This window comes from Gavia stellata, chromosome 5, assembly GCF_030936135.1.
Source record: "Gavia stellata isolate bGavSte3 chromosome 5, bGavSte3.hap2, whole genome shotgun sequence".
NCBI lineage: Eukaryota > Metazoa > Chordata > Aves > Gaviiformes > Gaviidae > Gavia > Gavia stellata.
Window position 1 is genome coordinate 46,599,695 of NC_082598.1, and position 20,563 is coordinate 46,620,257.

General features: G+C 38.9%; 1 protein-coding gene across 1 annotated transcript in view; it reads right to left on the reverse strand.

The window, feature by feature from the left end:
- Positions 1–2,122: 2,122 nt before the first annotated feature.
- FNIP2 (folliculin interacting protein 2) overlaps positions 2,123–20,563 on the reverse strand; it is a 52,915-nt gene continuing 34,474 nt past the window's right edge. Inside the window, exons 11-18 of the mRNA XM_059817532.1 lie at positions 19,935–20,023; positions 18,940–19,086; positions 18,645–18,814; positions 13,893–15,210; positions 12,946–13,102; positions 11,801–12,001; positions 7,239–7,354; positions 2,123–5,981 (exon numbers count right to left, since the gene is read on the reverse strand). Of these exons, the coding sequence (XP_059673515.1) occupies positions 5,903–5,981; positions 7,239–7,354; positions 11,801–12,001; positions 12,946–13,102; positions 13,893–15,210; positions 18,645–18,814; positions 18,940–19,086; positions 19,935–20,023 (2,277 nt within the window). The 3' untranslated portion in view covers positions 2,123–5,902. The remainder of the gene's footprint in view (positions 5,982–7,238; positions 7,355–11,800; positions 12,002–12,945; positions 13,103–13,892; positions 15,211–18,644; positions 18,815–18,939; positions 19,087–19,934; positions 20,024–20,563) is intronic.

The window sequence follows — 20,563 nt, forward strand, 5'->3', positions numbered from 1 at the left end:
TAACTATTAAGAGTCATTTTCCAGCATGTGGATTACTAGCATGTGGCCACTTAAGCTAATTTTATACAGGATTGGAAGCCTTATAGGTCACAGCCTCATGGTTTGTGACTCAGCTGCATGGCCTTTATGTCTAAAATCCTGTTTCGTATGTTCAGTTGTGCTCTCTTCAACCATGTATGTATAGAAAACCAAATAATATGGTGCATAGATGGTTAGCAGAAAGCCTTGCTATGTTATATGACTTTTTCATTTAGAGACAAAAGGAGGGAGAAAGACTGGCAGAATTTTGGCACAAGACTTAGTTACTTTGTGATATAGTTCACGTTTACTTACTCCTGCTGTAGCCTTCAACTCCTTGTTACATATGAGGAGAATCTCTTCATCAGTTCTGTGATCCTCCTTGCCATTTACAGAAGAGGGAAAATGGTTAAATCAGTTGTTCACCATTAATACTTGTATTATTATTTCAAGTCACATCTTTTTGAATAAATCACAGAATTTGACTGCAGAGTTTGAGTTCTTCAAATCTACGTATTATTTTCTCTTTTGCAGCTGTCAGTTTTAAAAGCTCCTTGGCAGCCCTCTCAGCCATACCACATTAAGTATTTATTAATACATGTCTCCACCCTTTCCCACTGCTTGGCTATTTTATACCAGTCAGCCTGTGCACCTGCCTCTTGCTAACTTGCCAGTCCCAATCGTAGCCAATCTCTTTAGAATTCATAAGTGTTCTTTAGAAAAAAGTTAAACCAGTTGATATGACCAACAGCTTAACTACAATTTAAGAGTAGTGAAGTCAGAGCAGAGGAGCTTTGTAGAGTCTTACAAAACCTGGGTGGAAGCCCAGGTTGCTGCCCTGCACAAACTGCTGAGCCAATCCAATGGCCCACAAGTATCAAAGACAGCAGGAGCTGGAGCAATCTTACTCCTTTTCTCTCTTGTTCCTAGCTGAAGGGTGCCATCTCTTCCCTTGCCCTGACACTAGCACTTACTGGAGCCAAATTCGACTTGGTAACGCACCAGTCAACCATCAGCAGCTTTTTTTCTGCAAACATGCTGCACCTGGCTATGAGTGATTCAATGAGCAACAGAGCAAACCACAGCATAATCATTTGATGCGCTTTGCACACTAAAAAACTTTCATTCTCATAAACACCAAATTTAGTTAACCTCTATATACAGGTTACCATTTTTGCAGTACTACTAACAGGACAACGCAACAGACATTTCTCCTTATTTCAAGTATCTTTGAGCATGAGAAGATAAGCAGATTTATTTCCAAATGCTCCAGAGTTGATAATTACTGTAGCCAGACCAGAAAGCCAGAAGCTGTATTCAGAGCACTGTGAAAAGTCCTTGATGCCAAAGTTCCTGGGCTTTTGTTTTATTTCCAGTCCTTGTTAGCCCAACCAACAAGCAAACCTCAAATGTTTCAGTCTACAGGTAAGAAGCGCTTATACCCTACAAATCAGATTATACCTCAGACCTGTTCAAAGATGTTCAGCATAATTACAGTTGATCATCTCTTCTCCATTTTTATTTCATAAATAAGGACTTTACCCAGTAAGTTGCAGAATACTAAATAGAAATTCAGCTCATGAAGAGTTTAACACAAATTGACGACCTCTTTATTTTAAACTAATTAATGTCAAGTCCATCAACCAATTCATAATCTAGTAGACACAAGGCGTCACTCATTCCTGTTAGGTTGAGTAATTTTTAGAATTGGATATATTATGTAATAGCAACACATTTTTCAAATAGCTCTTTTCATATGCACTTGAGCTAAGTGCCAGTCACACACCTGTGTGGAACCTCTGCAGGACCTATTCCAACAGTCAGTGTCTTCACTTTCCATTAGTTTTTGCAGTTAGTTTTCACACTGTAAGAGCTCTTGTTTACATATATAATTGGGGTAAAGCTTCCAAAGATGCTAGTAGTGTTTAATCAGGTTTCAAATTTTGTGAAGCCTTCCTGTTAGGCATTTCTTGCACCATTTACTTACTCCATTAGCGGGTTATCGGATGTCCACACACTATTAGACCTCAGCTACAACAACAAGAACAGCCATTTCAGAGGTAAGTTTTAAAAAGGAAGATAACAAATACCACTTAAGTTCATTTCAGAAAGTTTATTGCACCAAATGCCGCAAAGAAATAGACCAAAATGATAGCATACATAAACAACTATAAGAAAAAAAACCCATGTAGTTTGACATTGGTATTCAGTCATTCTTAAAAAAGCCTATGCTCTCCAAACATGCAATAGCAACACGCATTTTTTTTCTACTATGGAAAACCTGCTATGTATGTCAAATTAGCCCACTTGACCTCAAAAAAACCCCAAAACCATCTAGAGTATATTCAGCAGTTCAGACTCGATTTTGATTTGGGTCCTTTTTACTGAAGTAGAAGTTATACTTTAGGGATAAGTGATCATTTTGCGTAAATTTTATATACAAGTTTGGTATGTCTGAAAAAGGGTTTTGACTTTAAGAATAAAGATGCATATAGTAGGGAGTGGGGAAGATCAATCTGTAACTCTGGAGGATGCCATTAGAAATGTGAATTACAGAATCAGTGTCTATTCATTTCTTTTGGGCAGAAGAAAGTTGTATACGTTAGTTCAGAGAGTACCTATTAAATTAAAATGCTTAAGTATTGGTATCACTTGGGATTAAAGAATTCATTTAGATTAAATACTACAATTTAGCAGTTCATTCCTCCCCTCTGTGTACGAAGGTTTAGTCTTGCCTGAAAAAAGCATACATTCTTTAAATTGCACTGTGTAAACTGCATTTATGTGGGATTTTGGAAAGACTGTGCACTCCCACTTAACCAAGAAAGTATGTATTTAAGTTTACAAAAAACTACATAATACTGATAAAAACAACTTTGGAATATTTGAAAATTAAGCTACCTTATCAATTTTAAACACATCTGTACATTCATATCACTTTTCATCCTATTAAAATAAAAACAGAAACATGCCCTAAAGATGTCTAACAACACATCTGTAAATACTTACTGCCCTGTCATGCCACACTAATTTACATAAACAGCAAGATGCTACTAAAAACAAGTTAAAAGACTTAGAATCAAAAAAAGCCCTAGAAGGTGGAATCCTGTCAACTGAGGTAGTACTTTTGGTGGAGGGGAAAATATGTATTTAACTTTCTTTACTCTAAAGCCTTTTAAAGGTAATAAACAGCTTTCATTTTGGATTTTCTTTCCCCCAGAACTAAACCTGTGATAACGAGATAATTCATCATGTCATTTCTGAAGAGCAGCAAAATGTTAGAGAAAGCAGCAAGAACTATAAAGTTTTAGCCTGGGCTGAAGAAAATCCAAGTGCTTTTGACCATCGGCCCACATGCCACCCCTAGGTTAATTTGACATCTTGCCAACAGGCAGATTTTTTTTCTTTCCTTTTTTTTTTTTAAATAGTTGATGTAGTAAAATCAGCTGTTACTGATCATGGTATTAGTCTTGAAATCACTGAATGTTGGCTGACCTTTGACTTCCTTAGCACACCCTATGATAACAAAAGCACATATTTTCATGTTAGCACATATTTCTTTGAAGAATTGTCAGAGTCTGTTCAGATAAAACCCCAACTAATACTTTAAGAGAACTGGAATTGACTTTTAATGAACTCAGCTACTATTTAAGAGTGACATGAAACAGAGAAAGTACATGAGGATTTCTATATACACTCAGGGAAGCGGTTTCATAGTCCTACACATGCGCACGCACACATTCTCCATCACAGGGGTAGTTTAGGAATATGTGTCTTGCTCTGTGTTTCTTACTTTGTCTTAATCTTGTGGAGGAGAGAGTCATATCTGCTAACAGCCATATGCAGAGGTAAGTTTACTTTCCAGCAGATAGAAGGATTCACAGATCAAAGATATGAAAAATTTGCTTAACTATAAGCAGTAAGAGAAAACCTGAACCATAGAAAGATTTTAGCCTTTTTAGGCAGATTACTAGGGACAAGAATGAAAATGCGATAAAAGAAACATCTGGAATGTCAGGTCAGAAACCCAGCCTATAAGGAACAGCTTTAGAAGCATTGTATCAGAATATTAAGTATCCCTCCACTTGGAAACAACCCCTCTTCACAGTAGGTCAGTCTACCTATTTCCCTCAAAAAGCAACACAAGGTTAATCAAGACCCCCATCACATTTAAACAACTCACAATATGCACATTTCATTGTTCCAAATAATTGAAAGTTTACTGTAGAAAAGTCCAAACATCAAGGTAGTAGGAAATAAAAACACTTTTAATAAAAGTGTGTCCCTTCAGTGTTAAAAATCTGTGTTCACCAACGAGGAGAACTCATAACCGGTGACCAGGAGTTTCTTATTAGAATTCCCAAGCAATTGTGTTGCTAGCTATTTGCTTGCAAGCTGACAATTTCAGACACCTCATTCATGCTGGCTCACAACAGAACGGTCCAACATTGAATTTTCTGTTTCTTTAAGAATGCTTTTTTGATCCTTTGTTCTTTCCTCAGTCTGGTCCATAGTTTCATATCCAGCTTAACAGTGCTTTATGCAAAAAAAGTAATTTTTTTACATTCGTGTTATCAGCCACATGAAAACAGTAAAATACAAAATTTTATTTTGCTTTCTAGAAACACAGAAGGCCAGTGTCAACTAGTGGAGAAGTAGTTTCTGGTCTCAGAGTAGTTAACCTATTAAGGAAAGGCACCTGGATGATAGTTCAAGATTTCTGTAGAATCAGAAAGGGTAATTGCAAACATTCATAATAATATCAAATATTGGGCTTTGTGCCCTACATTTCATTTTACTTCAAACAATGCTCCTCTTTTATTCCTACTTAGAGTGACAACTAGTAGCTGGAAAAAAGTAATACTTGTGGCTAAAGTTTTGGTGGGGGATGTTTGTTGTCTTTTATTTCCCCAATAAGATTGTCTTCAGTTTGTGCCAATTGCTTGGTGTACGTGTGCACGGACACGCACTAACAGCACTGGTATCATACAGAAGTTTGCCAAATTCATACTCCTCAGAGACCATAATACTTGATGACACCAAGACACAGGTTTAGTTCCCATGACTACAGTCATACAGAAACTCAAAAGAGCTATTGAAGTTGCATCAGCAACAAATGTAAACTTGTAGCAGAAATTCCATAAGGCTTTCCCACAAAATCCCTATCTCAGAAGTCCATTCCATTCCACTTCTGGCCATGGGCTCATTTGAATGCCTCCTCATTAAAACAGAAGCAGCCACGGCTTTCTTAAGCTCTTGTCCTTAAAGGGACAAAAAGTCACATCACCTCATGCACACCTCCATTCCCACATAACCTTTGGCTGCTGAATCCAGGTTCCTTGTTCTGAGCCCATCACTTCTACTTTACAAAATCATGCGTATGCTCTGCAAGAAAATCACGTCCCACCTAATACACTTGTGTATAGGAATGCTATATACATAGTTTACAGCTCCTCCTCCTCCTCCCCAGCAAAGAAACATACACCACACCACACTCACAAGCATAAATCCATTCTAATCCACTTGTTCTTTTAACTGTTACTTCATGGTTTTGAGCAGCGTTTTGGACGGCAGCTCCTGGTCTGCCACATAGTGTTAACTTTTGTCCTTTGAACACAAATAAAATGCAAGGATGCAGTCACTTTCTTGATTTAAGTCAGAAGTGAGATTGTAAGAAAAACCTGAATGCCTTTTACGTTATGTAAACCGAAGTCCTCTGATAAAACATCCAGTTGAAATCAGAATCGGAAAGTGGTAGAATGTACAGTCATCACCTGCTTTCCTCAGTGTTCCCCTTTACCAGTGCTTGGCACCTCTGTTCTTCATTCAACATTCCCATTTTCTTTATTTTACTTTAAGGGAATGACTATCCTGAGACTTGAATTTATAAGAGTATTTGAGCAACATACGGGGAATGAGTACTTGCTATAGCAGCCAACAAAGGCAAGTCATTGGATTCAATCCTAGAAATTAAAAAGAGAGACAGACTTTAAAATATACAGTCACCTTCACAAAAGAAGAGAAACAAGATATTTTTCATCCACTTTAAAGAAACTGGAAGTGTCTTGCTATAACTGAGTTCATTGTTTAATTATTATTTATTGCCATTACTCATAACATACCAGTAAAGGTAGGTAATAATGTTTAAAACCATAAGTATGCTACCATTTAAGTCAAAAGATAGCAGCTTTACATTTGGTGGTATATAATCTTCTGTGGTTTAAATAAAAACCTTTATTTATTTGCTAAACCATAAGCCTTAGCTTGTAGACTTACCAGTCAGTAGGCACCAATAAGCCCAGTTTAAGAAAGTACTAGGCATCAGCTTATGGAAGACTGTGCACTTCATGTTTTGAGTATAACTCAGTTCACCATACAGTAGCACTTTCTTACCGAAAATGACCAAGAGCTGGAATTATTAATTATTAAAGAGTAACAGTACCAGGAACATCTCTCAAATGCAATGGCCAGTTTCTAACCATTTCCAAATGTAAAGCTGCTCAGAGGCCAGGACATATGTATATATTTATATATGTATTTATATGCACATACACACACTGAGAAAAGTGCTTATTTCAGCGTTTCATTATTTATAGCTACATTCCTCTGGATGAAATCTTGAACAGTCTGGATAAAGATAAATCAAGTTTTACCTACAGTACTAAAACCCATCTTCTTGGGAATGTGTATTCACTTCTTCCCCCTTTCCCTCCTTGTGCTCTCAGCAGGTGCATCCCTAAAGGTTGTATGCCAATCAAGTACTATTATTAGAAGACAGCTCCCAAACAAGACACATCTTTTTTCCTACATCTGCCTTTTGAGAACCGTTCTTCCCTCAAGGTACAACTGTACCACCTAACTTCCAAAAATTCTCAAGTATTTGTTGGGATGGAGTTTTCATTAAGGAGATCAAGACAGAAAGAGTGCCTATGAATGTGTGGATAACCTCCTAATGACCAAAATCCAAACTTTCTTCATTCTGAAGATTTAAGACAGACAAGTAATTTGTTCTTGCTGTAAAACTGTGCCTCCTCCTGATTTCCAGATGGCTCAGTAGAACCTATTTTTACACTTTATTAGGCACATGAAAGAGGAGAGTGCTAAATATGAAGTAAGAAGCAAGTCCTCATGGGAACAAGATGTCAACATTCAGAAACTGAAAAGGAAAATAACTGCCCCAAGTTTTGCCATTGTTTAAAGCCGATATCTGCAATACTCACCCCAATACAATTCCTAGTTCTTTTACATGCACTCTTGTATGTCCTCGCAGATACTCTGAAAGCATTTTGCTTTTGAGATACATCTCCTGTAGTCTATCCTCAAGATGCATTATGCACTGTAAACACAGACCAAAAACCTCAGAACGGCTTTAGCAATAGCATGCAAATTTTACAGAAATGTAAGCATATCATTTTAGCTTCTACCTTAGCTAGAACTTCTTTCAAACTAAATCTCCACTCCAAAATCCAGAACAGGCAATTGGTTTTGTTACAGCTGTGCTAGCAACATGAAAAAGCTACACTACCCCCTCAAAGGGGAACCCCCCTCATAGAACTGGGGCATTCCAGCTTACTTGGGCAGCAAATTTGTTGCACAAACTGCACATCCATTTCCCACTCAAGTCAGCCACAGTGTTTCTGCTGACTTAAATGGTTTTAACCAGGTTCAAAGACACTCAAGACATCTTACTAAAAGTCAAACCAGAATACTTTGATCAAGATATCTTTGTTATAAGTCCATAATATTTTTTCTGAAAGACTCAGTTTAGAGAGGAGTTCCTAAAATTAGCACTCTAGCTCTAGGGATCTGCCATTCAAGAAACTAGGAGTCAAGAAGTGGAAGACACCATTATCTTATTCATCATAAAATTACAGCTCTTTTGCTCACTACTTTACTGGAGAAGTTAGGTTACAAACCCTTTTTAGGCATTTGTTTTTATTAGTCCTAGGTACTTCTAGTTTAAAATTGCTTAAACATTTTATGTTGTTTGCCAAAAGGTCATAGTTCAAGTTGAAATACCAATTTAATCACTCCCCTTTTCTTTCAGCACTAGCATGCTAGGAATGCATATTATTTTTAAATACAGTCATGTGATGCATGGTAATTTCTCATACACCAAGTGCAGGAGAGCAGATGAACCTTAGCTTCACATAGAGGAGATTTTTTGGTAAGATAAGGTCAGTAGGTAGGATGCCTTCACAAAGTGAATAGGCAGGATGTCTTATCAGGTATTTTCTTCTAGGACAAAAGGTACATTCAATTTGATATATTCCTTCTTTCCACAGGGATGACCACTTCAAAAAAAGTTTAATTAGTTCAGCTCTCCAAACTCCAGGAGATGAAAGTAAGAAGCGCATGCAGAACCTCAGATCATCAAATGTGTAATTATCCAGCAGGCGCAGACAGCAATTAGAAACAGTAGCAGCAACTAGCTTCAGGCCATCGTCCAATGTACTTTTCAAGTTGAATGAAAACCATAAGTATTAGAAATTAGATCCTGTGAAACCAGTTTTGCTAATTAAAAAATCATGAGCAAAAACCCATACTCATGCTTGTAGGTAGCCTATCATGTATTTTTCTGATTGTCTGGAATAAGATGAAAATTTTTAATGATTCTGCAAGCTTATATCAGGTCTTAATCATGGAAGATAAAGAGGCATTTTAAGAAATGTGCTACAGAGTAGTAGAATAAGATCACTGCCACCAGCGGAGGAAAGGCAAAAGCTTTTTCAGAATAGTTTCATCTATTTGCTTCAAGCAAGTTTTCACTCAAGTCACTATAATCATAACATTTCTGATTCTAGCCGAAAGGGAAACATTCTTATCTTTTCCATTACAGCTAACCCTAATGCAAAAAGCCTATGAGCACTTCCTCAGTAGTTCAGGGGAACATGCAGCTGATTCATAAAGTAGCAGTTCAGTGTATTTCAATTCCAGTACTCGTGCTAAAAGATTATGGATTTTTATTATTTTTGAAGTTGTGAGGGAGCAAGTAAGGAAGAATCCCACATTATTCCAAAAGAGAGATTCTTTACATAAGATTATCTGCTCCTCCTGAATGTCAAAAGACAAGACATTTTTCCTCATAAGCTCTGTACATTAATCCATTTTATTCAAAATGTCCACATCAAGCAAGGAAAAGAAGTCTTTTTCCTTTTTTTTTTTTTAATGTTAGCTTCCTCTGCAGCTTTTCTTATTAACTAAACGGGAAAAAAAAAAGTCAAGTCACTTCTAAAAATAGACAAGTAGCTTAAAATTAGTTTAAAGGTGCAGGTAAAACTTTTGACATATTGCTGACATGCAGCAGTTGTGATCATCACTTCCCTCTCACCCTGGCATACTACAAAGCTCTCTGCAGTATGGTTACCAGTCTGAAGAGCCACAACAAAGATATCACCACTTGCCTTTCATCTGGTCTCAAGTTGGGTTTTGTTTTTTGTTGTATCACAAAAAAACCAAAGAACTTACTCATCTGAGCAGTAAGTGCATGTAAAGGAAAGGTACACTCCTAAAAGGAAACTTCTAACATACTGCATTATGCTCATCTCTGATCGATATTAGTACGTATGTTTCTGCTGAAATTTAAATCAATAGAATCACTACAATAAGTCACACTTCTCCCCCTAGAGTTTAGTGGAACACTTAACTTCCATGCACCGATGGTTCTGTTTTAGTGAAGAGCTGTAAAATCCACCGACAGAAGGATCAAAGTCTCTCTAATGTGGATTATAGAAAATTTACAAACTACTAGCACTGTCACTTCACTGTTCCTTTTTATAATAAAAAAGGAAGAAAAAAACCCTAAAAAACATTCCACCTCCAAACCCCTCCCACAACACAAAGCATACAGAAATTGCATACACAAACCCGAAGGCAACATTGGAAAGAACACTTCAGTTGCAGAATCAACTATTCAGTTTAAAAATGCCAGAATTTAAGGTGTTACTGTGCAAGTGTTCGGATATAATTTTAACAAAAGTTGCATATTTTTTGATGCCCAGAAGAATCCAGAGACAACATTGATAACGTACCCACATACAGCAATGCTACAGGCTTGGGGACGAGTGGCTGGAAAGCTGCCCTGCGGAAAAGGACCTGGGGGTGTTGATTGACAGCTGGCTGAAGATGAGCCAGCAGTGTGCCCAGGTGGCCAAGAAGGCCAATGACATCCTGGCCTGTATCAGAAATGGTGTGGCCAGCAGGACTAGGGAAGTGATTGTGCCCCTGTACTCGGGAGCTGCACCTTGAATACTGTGTTCACTTTTGGGCCCCTCACTACAAGAAGGACATTGAGGTGCTGGAGCGTGTCCAGAGAAGGGCAACGAAGCTGGTTGAGGGGTCTGGAGCACAAGTCTTATGAGGAGCGACTGAGGGAGCTGGGGTTGTTCAGTCTGGAGAAGAGGAGGCTGAGGGGAGACCGTATCACCCTCTACAATTAATTACCTGAAAGGGGGTTGCAGAGAGGTGGGTGTTGGTCTCTTCTCCCAAGTGACAAGCGATAGGATGAGAGGAAATGACCTTAAGTTGCACCAGGGGAGGATTAGATTGGACATTAGGACAAATTTCTTCACTGAAAGGGTTATCAAGCACTGGAACAGGCTGCCCAGGGAGGTGGTGGAGTCACCATCACTGGAGGTGTTCAAGGAATGCATGGACATGGCATCGTGGGACATGGTTTAGTGGGTATTGTGGGTTGATGGTTGGATTTGATGATCTTGCAGGTCTTTTCCAACCTTAATGATTCTGTGACATTTTGCCTAGCACTTGACTTCAAGAACTTAGTGTAATCAATATTACTAATTTTTTCCAAAACAGTGCCAACTAATGCTATTTACAGCTGTTAGTGTTTAGCTCTATCTTCCTCTTCCATCTACTGCACAGCCATTACATGGGCTTCCTACAAGAGTTCTCAAGGCTATCTGCTGAAGGACAAACCAATTCTGTTAATTGAAAAAGGGGTGACTACTAAAAAACCACCCCATCTCCACTCACCTACAATCAGGCGTTAAAAACTGTATTATAATTACCACTGTCAGACTTGTGGCTAATTTTGTTGCAATCAGCAAAACCACCATTACTGATTTGCTCTGTTGAATGCCACTACTAACAAGGACAGGAAAGGATGCTGCGGGATAGGGAGAATGCAATATGACAAAGTAGCATCCCCTGCTGCAACCCACGCACCCCCAGGTGTTTTCAGGTTTCAGTCTCCTCCCAGCAATCCTACAGAGACATCGGCAAGGCTATCTGAGACAGCACTTGCTGACAGGGTTGGCTAAAATATGCATAAAACAGAAGGGTCAAGTAAACACACAGAGGCACAATTATTTGGGAAGGAGAGAGAAGAGGCATCCACTGCATGGAGTTAGATAGCCCAAGAATAGAAAGTTGCATGCTAGAAACAGGCTTGGGTAGATAGAAGCTTCAACAACCTAAAGTGTAGAGAAGTGTGGAAATTATGCAAACAGAAAAATAAAAGCCAAATTTAAGAGTCCTAATCATAAACACATGAGGACCATGCTAAAATTGCCTAAACTACTTTAGTTTTGGCATATGTATTTTTGAGTGGTTAACTTTGATCTGATCTATTAGATGTAAATTACAGATAAAACCGTATCTGTTACTGGACTGTAGCATGCATTCTTTTAAAGATGTTATACCAACTCTGCATTATTTCAGGCATTAGTTCATTGGTATAGCAACACAGCGTACAAAACTCTGCATTTGCAATCTAAGCTAAGCAATTTTCATTAGCTTCAGTCTTCAGTAAAGAAATACTTACAAAGTCAGCTGGGACGTTGAGTTTATAAAGCTGTAAAACAGACTGCAATAAACTGGATACTTGACTTGAAACCAAAACATCCTTGCCTAACTTCATATTGTCCATCATCTTCCTCTGGCTTGTAGCTACTTGTACATTCCATTTATCTGTGTCTGCAATAATGCAGACAGCTTCTGCTATGGGCTCATCTAGCACTGGATGCTGCAACAAAATACAAGCATTATACGACACTTTCATATACATTTCTACAACCTAGTTTGAGGTTCTACTTTTATTCACACTGAGGCAGGGAATAAGAACATGATCCAATGAATGTTTTTGTCCAGTAGGAAACCAAAGGCATCTCAAAAATGACAAGGAATACCAACTTCAGTGACAGAGCTTACATTCAGCAACATAGAGACAGTTAAGTCTTAACTGCCAATTTGATCAAGGCATTTAATAGAATATAAAAGAAATAGTTCTTCAAAATCACTACTTCAATATTTTTTTCTTCAAGTATTCCACCTTCCCTGAGAAGATAAGTTTCTTCCAAAATGAAAAGAGTAATGGTTATACTGATCCAGTGATGGTGAAAGTATATTTAAATGTTTCAGAGATAAGTTTCAGAGATAAGGGATCTCACTATGCACAAATCAAGGTAGGGTATGTATGAAAAGACAGTATAAAATTTCTTATTTTCTGTAGTCAGTCATTTCTGCTACAGTCTAGTATAATATAGGCCTCCACAAGACTTTGTCTCCCTTGCAACACATGCCACTAAGTGGCAAAATAAGATGTTTCAACTTGCATATAATTTTATAAAATATAGATAATTCTGTCTGCTATTGTGACTGAAAAGAGAAACAGTTTGAGGTTTTTTCCCTTGTTCGTAACTTGAAGTTGCAAACAATTTTCCTTGCTTTTATCTTTGGAGAGAAGCCTTAAGAGAGTATAAAGAAAAGCACAGGTGATTCTTTGTTTTCTTGAACAGGCTTTGGACACAATGAATTAAGGGCTTACATCTTTCAAGAAGGAAGACATGTCAGGTGTGGCTGTTAAGAACAGGTAAGTAGAAAGAAACAGGACCTATTCAAAAGGACCTGCTTCCGTAGATCTCTAATATTGCAACTCCTACTATGACTCAGAACAGTACTTTAACTCACATGCATTGCATGAAGTAGGTCGGCTAGTAGACACTGCTTGAGTTTTTCATCATTATTTATTCCCTGCAGCACTAGATCAGGTAGGTATGTATGACAATAACCACCTAGAAGTGATCTTCCAAAATTTTTCACACATTGACTGCTGATTGTATCTGACCTGAAATACAGAAATACAAAGCAGGTAAGATTCTTGCTTGACAAACTGCATTCAGATTTTACATGAATGCGATGTTTGGTTTATCACCCCTGCTTCTACTGCAAATATTAAATCAACAATTGTACTCAAAATACAGTAAACCAATTACTGGTGCTCTTTGCAACAAGGATTTTAAAAGCTCAAATTTAGCGATGTATTGATTCCTTCAAATTTATGAAAAGGCAAATCTACATGTGTTAGAGCTTCTGGTATGTATGAGCTCCCTGTTCTGCAGCTAACAGGTTTGCTAAATTTGAGTTTTCTCCAACTCAGCCCAAGAAGCAAACTCTTTTTAGCTACCTACCTTAAACATCAGCAAGCTCCATGTACACCTGTAAAGCTCAAAAGTTTTCAAATGGGATGCACTTATTTATTTCAAATCTGTCTTTGATTTGTCAAATATGTCAAATCTAAACAGTTATCAGTTTAAGCAAAGCTGAAGTTTTGCTTGTCCTCAGATGTTCTGTCTACATTGTATGTTTCAGGCAGTTTAAAAGGTGATCAAACTTTTTATGTAATTAGACATTTGAAGACCACCTTTGTCACAAAACTTCACTACCTAAACCTGCTCCATCTTGGTTTTCTTTTTGCCAACTCTGTTTACAAGAATCCTAACCACATCAACAGTGTCTGTTATGCATTTGTTTGCAAGGAACTTAGTCAAGATCCCAGAGGATTTCAGACTTAAAACCCTGAACATCTCTAGCAACAGCTTTTGATTCCACTTAGTTCTAAATTTAAACTTCTTTACCTTGGTAAAGGAAGTTCCACTTCTGCAAATTCTTCAAGTCTTTTGCTGACACCATCATGATGCACTTCATCAGGGATACAGCAATCACCCTCTTCATCACTGGCTCCAAGAGCACTGTCTGAACTCTCGTTCCTTGGAATGTCCCCTTCAACTCTGAAGGGGATCTTCCTTCCAGCATCCCCATAGGGGACATCTTTAGCACCTACTTTAGGGGAATCCTGTTTGACAGCAGAACCTACTTCTACACAGCCAGGGGAATAGTTCTCCAGATTGCCAGAGCATAAAGTTCTAGTTTCTTTCAGGCTTGGCAATTTTACAGTTTCTGTGCTATCTGTGGACAGAAGTAGTTCACTAGATACTGTGTTCGCTAAATTCATTTCAGTTCTTTTACTTTCCATATTTTGGTGAAGTATACTCTCTGTCCCCTCACAAGGTGGGATTTGTGCATAACAAACATTATGTTTACTGAAGGGTATAAAGGCAGCTTCACAACTTTCTTTTTGATTCTGGGAAGCATCCACAGTCAGATTTGTGGAACTTGAGGCACAATGTATCACCTCTGGATTTTTTCTGAATGCCTTCAGATTTTCTTCCATTTCTCTTCTGTGAGTTTCTAAGTCTGACTCTGGTGATGCAGAACTTCCAATCTGAAAGGTGACCTTTTCTAAGTGTGAACTCCTGTGGCCAGACCTTTCAGGACAAGGTAAGGCAGATGACCTACTAGACAATTGCTTTTCCACTTTTCTCTCATTCTGGTTTTTGTTCTTCTTTATATCCATTAAATCCTCCAATTTAGATGGCTCTTCAAAGTGGCAGGATAAGATTCCTGTATCAGTGACAGTTCTTTTCCTATCATCAGCTGCTTCTTTACAGAAACTGCTAGTTAGACAGCCCACAGATGCTTCGGAGTTCTGACTGTTCTTTCCTATTGCTTCTCTCTTTTCTTTTGAAGAGGATGGGACAGCATGAGTGCCTTCCAGGTCATGTACCCACTCTGCAATACTATTGTTCTTACTCCCATCATTCTTTGGAGGTAGGATGGGAGGCACAAGAGCAGGTTCATTTTTAACAGTGACAACCACATAATCAGACTCTTCTACCTCTCCCTTTTCTAGTACAGTTGTGATCTTGCTTCCATTTAGCACTTGCTCTCCTTCCCCACCCTTCTCACTCCACGTCAGCTGATTTTCCTGCAGCTCAGAGCACCGAATGAAGTAAGTTAGAACATAGAGCAACCGCTGCACCAAGTCCTTGCGTTTTCCAACAACAACAGTTCGAGTCAATCTAACTGGAGAGCCTATGGCACCGTAGAGATCACCTATACAGGAAAACAAAAATTTCACTTGCTTATGTTTGATTGTAATATGAGCTATACCATTTAAATTCAACACATTTTGAAACAGCATTTACTATGGACACAAATCAGACAGTTAATTTCTTTCACAGTAAGTTCATAAAAGTTTAAAACAACGAATAACAAAAGAAGTCCCCTAGCACTTCTTATACATGGCTTGTATCCAGAAGGGTTTTGGTGTTTTTGTGAGGGATTAGCTGCTATTACTCAGTTTCTTTCTGTTCAAAGCCACCAAGGTTTTTATTTACATGATGCTTACAAGGTATTATAACTTGGAAATTGACACAATGGAGGAAAGAGGAATATGGATTCAGCTAAACTCTGAAGCCAGCTATACTATTTTCTATTTTTCTACTTATTTTCTTTCACAAAGTTATTCTGGTTTATTGCAGTCACTTTGTTAAACACAGGAATTTTCATACAGATAAAATCTAAATTATGTTTTTCAGGACTAAGATATAAAAAAGGCAAAAAAGATTCAATATTAACTTAATAAATAAGGTTCTGAAAAAAGAGGCATGTTAACTACCTTATTGGGCAAGGCATGTGCCCTTCTGTGTACTTGGAATCAACCTCACTAACATGAGCATTTATCTTTGGCAGGGGGTGGCGGAGAACTAGAAAATATATTCACTACTCAAAAATACAACTGTCATATGAAAGGTAGGTACTACAACATAATCTGAGTCCCCCCAGGAACTCCTTATTTGCTGGCTCATTTATCCTGAAGAACTGCTTTTTTAACAGAACTAAGGTCATACATATCCTACTTTCAACATATTTGTTTGGGAGAGTGGTAACAATCGCCAACTGCCTATAATCCTTTATCAGCTGAAGGGTTTCTTCTCCAAAGTGCTGGGAGAGGTAAACATAGATAGCAAATAAGGGAACATTCACATGCTCTATCAGACAAAGATGGGTTAACTCGAGAAATGTCTATTACCAGGCTGAGTTAACCCAGTTGTCTTCACATGACACCCATTAGAGAACACCCACTAAATTGTCTTTGCCTAACCAAACTGTGGCTGATATCACCAGCAGGTGGGAGACAACCACTAAAAGCTCAATTTTCTTTAGCCACCGTAAGCGTTCACCTTGAAAGCAGGCTTCTCTGGCTTGAGGCTTTATCAGCTACCTGCTAATCTTCCCGTCTGTTTTAGGTGCTAAGTCCTTGCTTAAGGCTACTCAGATGTTCTGGACCAAGTTTGCCACCAGGATTTTGTACTAGACCTCAAGAAGCAATGCTTAATGAAAGTTATAATCAGACCTTCCTGAAGGTCTGATACCAAGGGCAAGGGGACCTCTGGTTTCAACATGAAGAGACTAAAACCAGAAAAAACCCACAACAAAAACCAAACAACAACACATTTATGCCCAGCCTCCTCTTCACCATACAGAACATAAAAGGAATAAGGCTCCTGACTCCATTCCTGCAAAGCAAGGATCAATGAGACAGTAATTCCACTGCTCTCACTTACTGTCTCCCCTGCCAAGATCTGCCATTTCCCATGCTGCCAGTGATGCACTGGAAAGGCTGCTGTGTGGTGGCATCAGGGTGATGTCTTCCCCCAGTTAAGAACACCCTTGCAACTAGCCCCATAGCCTAACATGCCAGCAAATTCATTCCTCAGTAATGGAAAGTAGGTTTTAGACGACTCAGCTGGAATTAACCTCAATGCCTGGTAGGCCACAAGGATTAACAATTTGGAAAGGAAATGGGAAGGTATCTTTTTACTTTCGAGTTGAGCACAGTTGCTATGGAAATCAGATTCAGGCTTCATGATCATTTGGCACAACTGACTTATATAAAACCATTACTAATAAGACAGTACAAAAAGTCAAAATTGTGGTCTTCAAAACATACTAATGCCGACTTAAAACTGTTAGATTGAAGCTGTTGTTTCAGAGACAGTATGTCTTCCTGACAGTGGTACTTACAGTAGTATCAGTACGTAATTGTAATTGATATCTAAGATGTAATTAAAACATAGGTCTGAAGGTGGAAAGACAGGTACATCAAAACCCTTTCCTTAAGAAGTAATTTCCATTTTAAAGAAATAAGCCCCATGATTTTTTATTCCGCCCCGCCCCCCCCCCCCCCCCCCCCCCCGTCTAAAGAAGGAGACCAGCAGAGGGCAACATCTTACTTTAATTATCAGTTACTGCAAACACCTGATAATGGCTTTTAGGTTTTATAAGAACAAAACAAAACCAGAAAGCATTTTGAGTTCAGGCACTGAGAACTTGGCTAGGCCAATGCTGGTAGCACCATACAGCCTGGGAAGGCAAGAGGAGAAACAGATTCTTGACTAGCCACCAGTGGTGCTCCTGGGAGTGACCACAAGAACTACTGCCGATCTTACGCCTCCAGTCCAGCTGGATTTTATAACCCCAGGCCCGGCTCCATCCTCAACACCCTGAGCAAGCTTCTATTTTCCCCTCCAAGTCTAATCCATTACTCCTCCTCATAACATTTTAAAGACATCCTAAAACAGGAAACACTTTCACTACAACTACATTGGCCAAGGTAGCAATTCTTAGTTTCATAAAGATTGCTGAGTATAACAAACATAGCTGAGACAATTAGCAAGAAACACACAATCAGTAGCACAGTGTAAAAGTCACATTATTGCTTTAGTGTGCATGTGTGTTACTTTACATGGCAATATAGTTTATCTGTCAAAGTTAAGGCTGATCTGATGTCAGACTCACAGCTGCTGCCAAAAAGAAAAGGAATTTTCAAGGATTTACCACTAGCAGCATTATTCTCTCAGCTCTCACTCACCTACTCATTTGACAACAGTTATCAAGATAACTTATAAGCTATAAAGCATTTGTCAGAGAACAACCTGAGGAGCTGCGCACAAAAAGAAAATCTTGGCCCAAGCCCACTCACGTAACTGTGAATGAATGGAGGTACTGGCAGTTGCCAGACTTCTACTCTGTTGTCTTGGTGTCCATCCTAGCTCTATAAGAGAGAGATAAAAGGAGGTAGCCAGGGCAGTTTCAACTACAATGGGCCTCCAAGGCCCAAAGAACTCCCCTCAATCCAGTCTGTTCCCTCTGCTCAGTTCCCAAACTGCTCAGATCGTTCACAGCACTTGCACCATCTTAATACTTCTATACCAAGTTACTTAACCAGGCAGTGTAACAGAGGATGACAACAAGGGACCAAGGAAAAAAGCAGAGCACTCAGGCTATGCAAACAGGCCTCCAAATGCTCTGTTTAACCAGATGCAAGACATCTGTTGGTAGCTCTGCCCAGCATACAGCAAGGCAAATCAGCAAATGTGATCTGGATCATAAGTAGCTCTTAGTAAGTAGCTCTTAGATAAGAGGAGTGTACACAGGAAAGTGCTAGTTATAGAGAAGTCTGAAGCTTTCCATTTCCTACTGACCAAGCTGTGCCCAGAGAGGGTTATATGGATGGGATTTTGCCAGCATGTTCACAGACTGTGACGTGCGCTTCTCAGAGAAGGCCTTTATGGGAGGATGGTCAACCGGCATTACTGTTGGGACCCAAGCCAGATGATATGTCAGCACCGCAGTTAACAAAGCAGCAAAGAACCTAGGAAAAAGAATATGACCAAAGTAACACCAGCAAAAGAATATCCTATTAAGTGCTTTAACATATCCACATGCACTGGGAAGCACACAAGCTTTTTTTAAGAAAAGGGGGTGGGAGAAGCTTACTGATTTTTGTTGATCTGTTCTATCAGAAATGTAAATTCTTTAAGAAAACGCTGGCATAGCTGACTCTTTTCCAGGGTGCTGGACATCATATTAAGCCACACAGGCTCTGCAATCCTTGGAACAGAATATAGGTTCCAGATGGTAATCCTGCTCAAAGAAAATTCCCAAAAAGTGTTAACATGCACATTTCAATCTTGCAAATACAAGTAACCTCTTTCCTCTTCTATTGTCCATTGATTTTTATTTATTTATTTTTTTGTAATATCTAGGAGACTAAACAAACTGGTAGAGTTTTACAGACACACTAATTACTAGTGTCCCAGAACACTAGTCTGTTTAATTCAGTGTACCAGTAACTTAGTGTCTTCATATGAATTACATATTTGTCTTCCCTTTCCTGCACTCCCCTGTATATTTGTATTCAGAAATCATTTCGAGGAGGGATAGAACCCGTTCTATTCACTGCAGTGATTGGATTCCACATTCCAGACATTACAGAAACTCCATCCCACCAAAGCCTTGTCTCTCTCTCATGGGCTCCCTTTCTTGGCCTCTGGCCATTCCTTCCTCTCTTAGGTACCAAAAAGAGAGCCTTTAACAGCAACTTTCTTGTCATTTACACTGTTCAGTACCTACAGCTAGGAGTAGACAACTCATCTGCCTGAATACAGTAATCAATCCACTTGTCTGCACAGGCATCAGCAGAAGCCAACTCTTGATAAGATCTTAAAGACTAACTGACAGTCCCAGGTCCAGGTGAGTGCAACAGAACTACTTTTAGAACTACTCTCATTCTGAAAAAGGCTGAGCTAGTTTTGCTTAAGTTTTCTAAAAACATTTACCCAATACCCAACACAGAAAGTTCATTCACACTAACTTCAAGACTGGCTAAATTACAAGACCCTGCATTCAGTTGCTTATAACTGGAAGTGACAAATATCTTTAGAGGAGCATGAGAAGAGCTCTCCTTGTAATTCAGAATTCCGTCAACTCACCTGAATTCTCCCAGGGCATCCATGACACGGCTGATATAAACCTGCACTCTTTGGCTGGATTCTGCTATTTTTCTACATGAGATCATGGCCTTGATTAAGAGTTAAAGACACAAAACAGCTTCTTAAAGGATTCGCATTCTCCATCTTTTTAACATTAACATGTCAAAATAATTAAGGTCTAGTCCCAGCGCTATACAGCTACTCAGGACAGCAATAGCTGCCAGCCTCCCTCCATCTCATGACAGACCACTTCCTACGACTGGATATGGGGAGAAGAGAATGTTTTTGAGAAAGTAAGGGGAAGACAGCAACAAATATTTTGTGTCTGTCTTAGTGACTGCATGAAAGGATAGGTTACCATAATTTCTACAGCCTCCAGGAAGTCAAGAAAACCTCATAGTGAAATATGGTGAGAAGGAAAGAAAAAGAAAAACGACTCATATCATAGAACTCTCCATTGTCATTCTGACTAGAAGAGAAACCGCACCCTCTTTTTCAGCAAATGCTGAATTCCTACACTAGGCTCAAGCTCAAGACTACATGTATGAGAAGGGAGGGAAGCTTGAAACCACACACCTTCTCCCACTCTTCATCTATCAGATTCTAGAACACTTCATTCTGTTTGACAC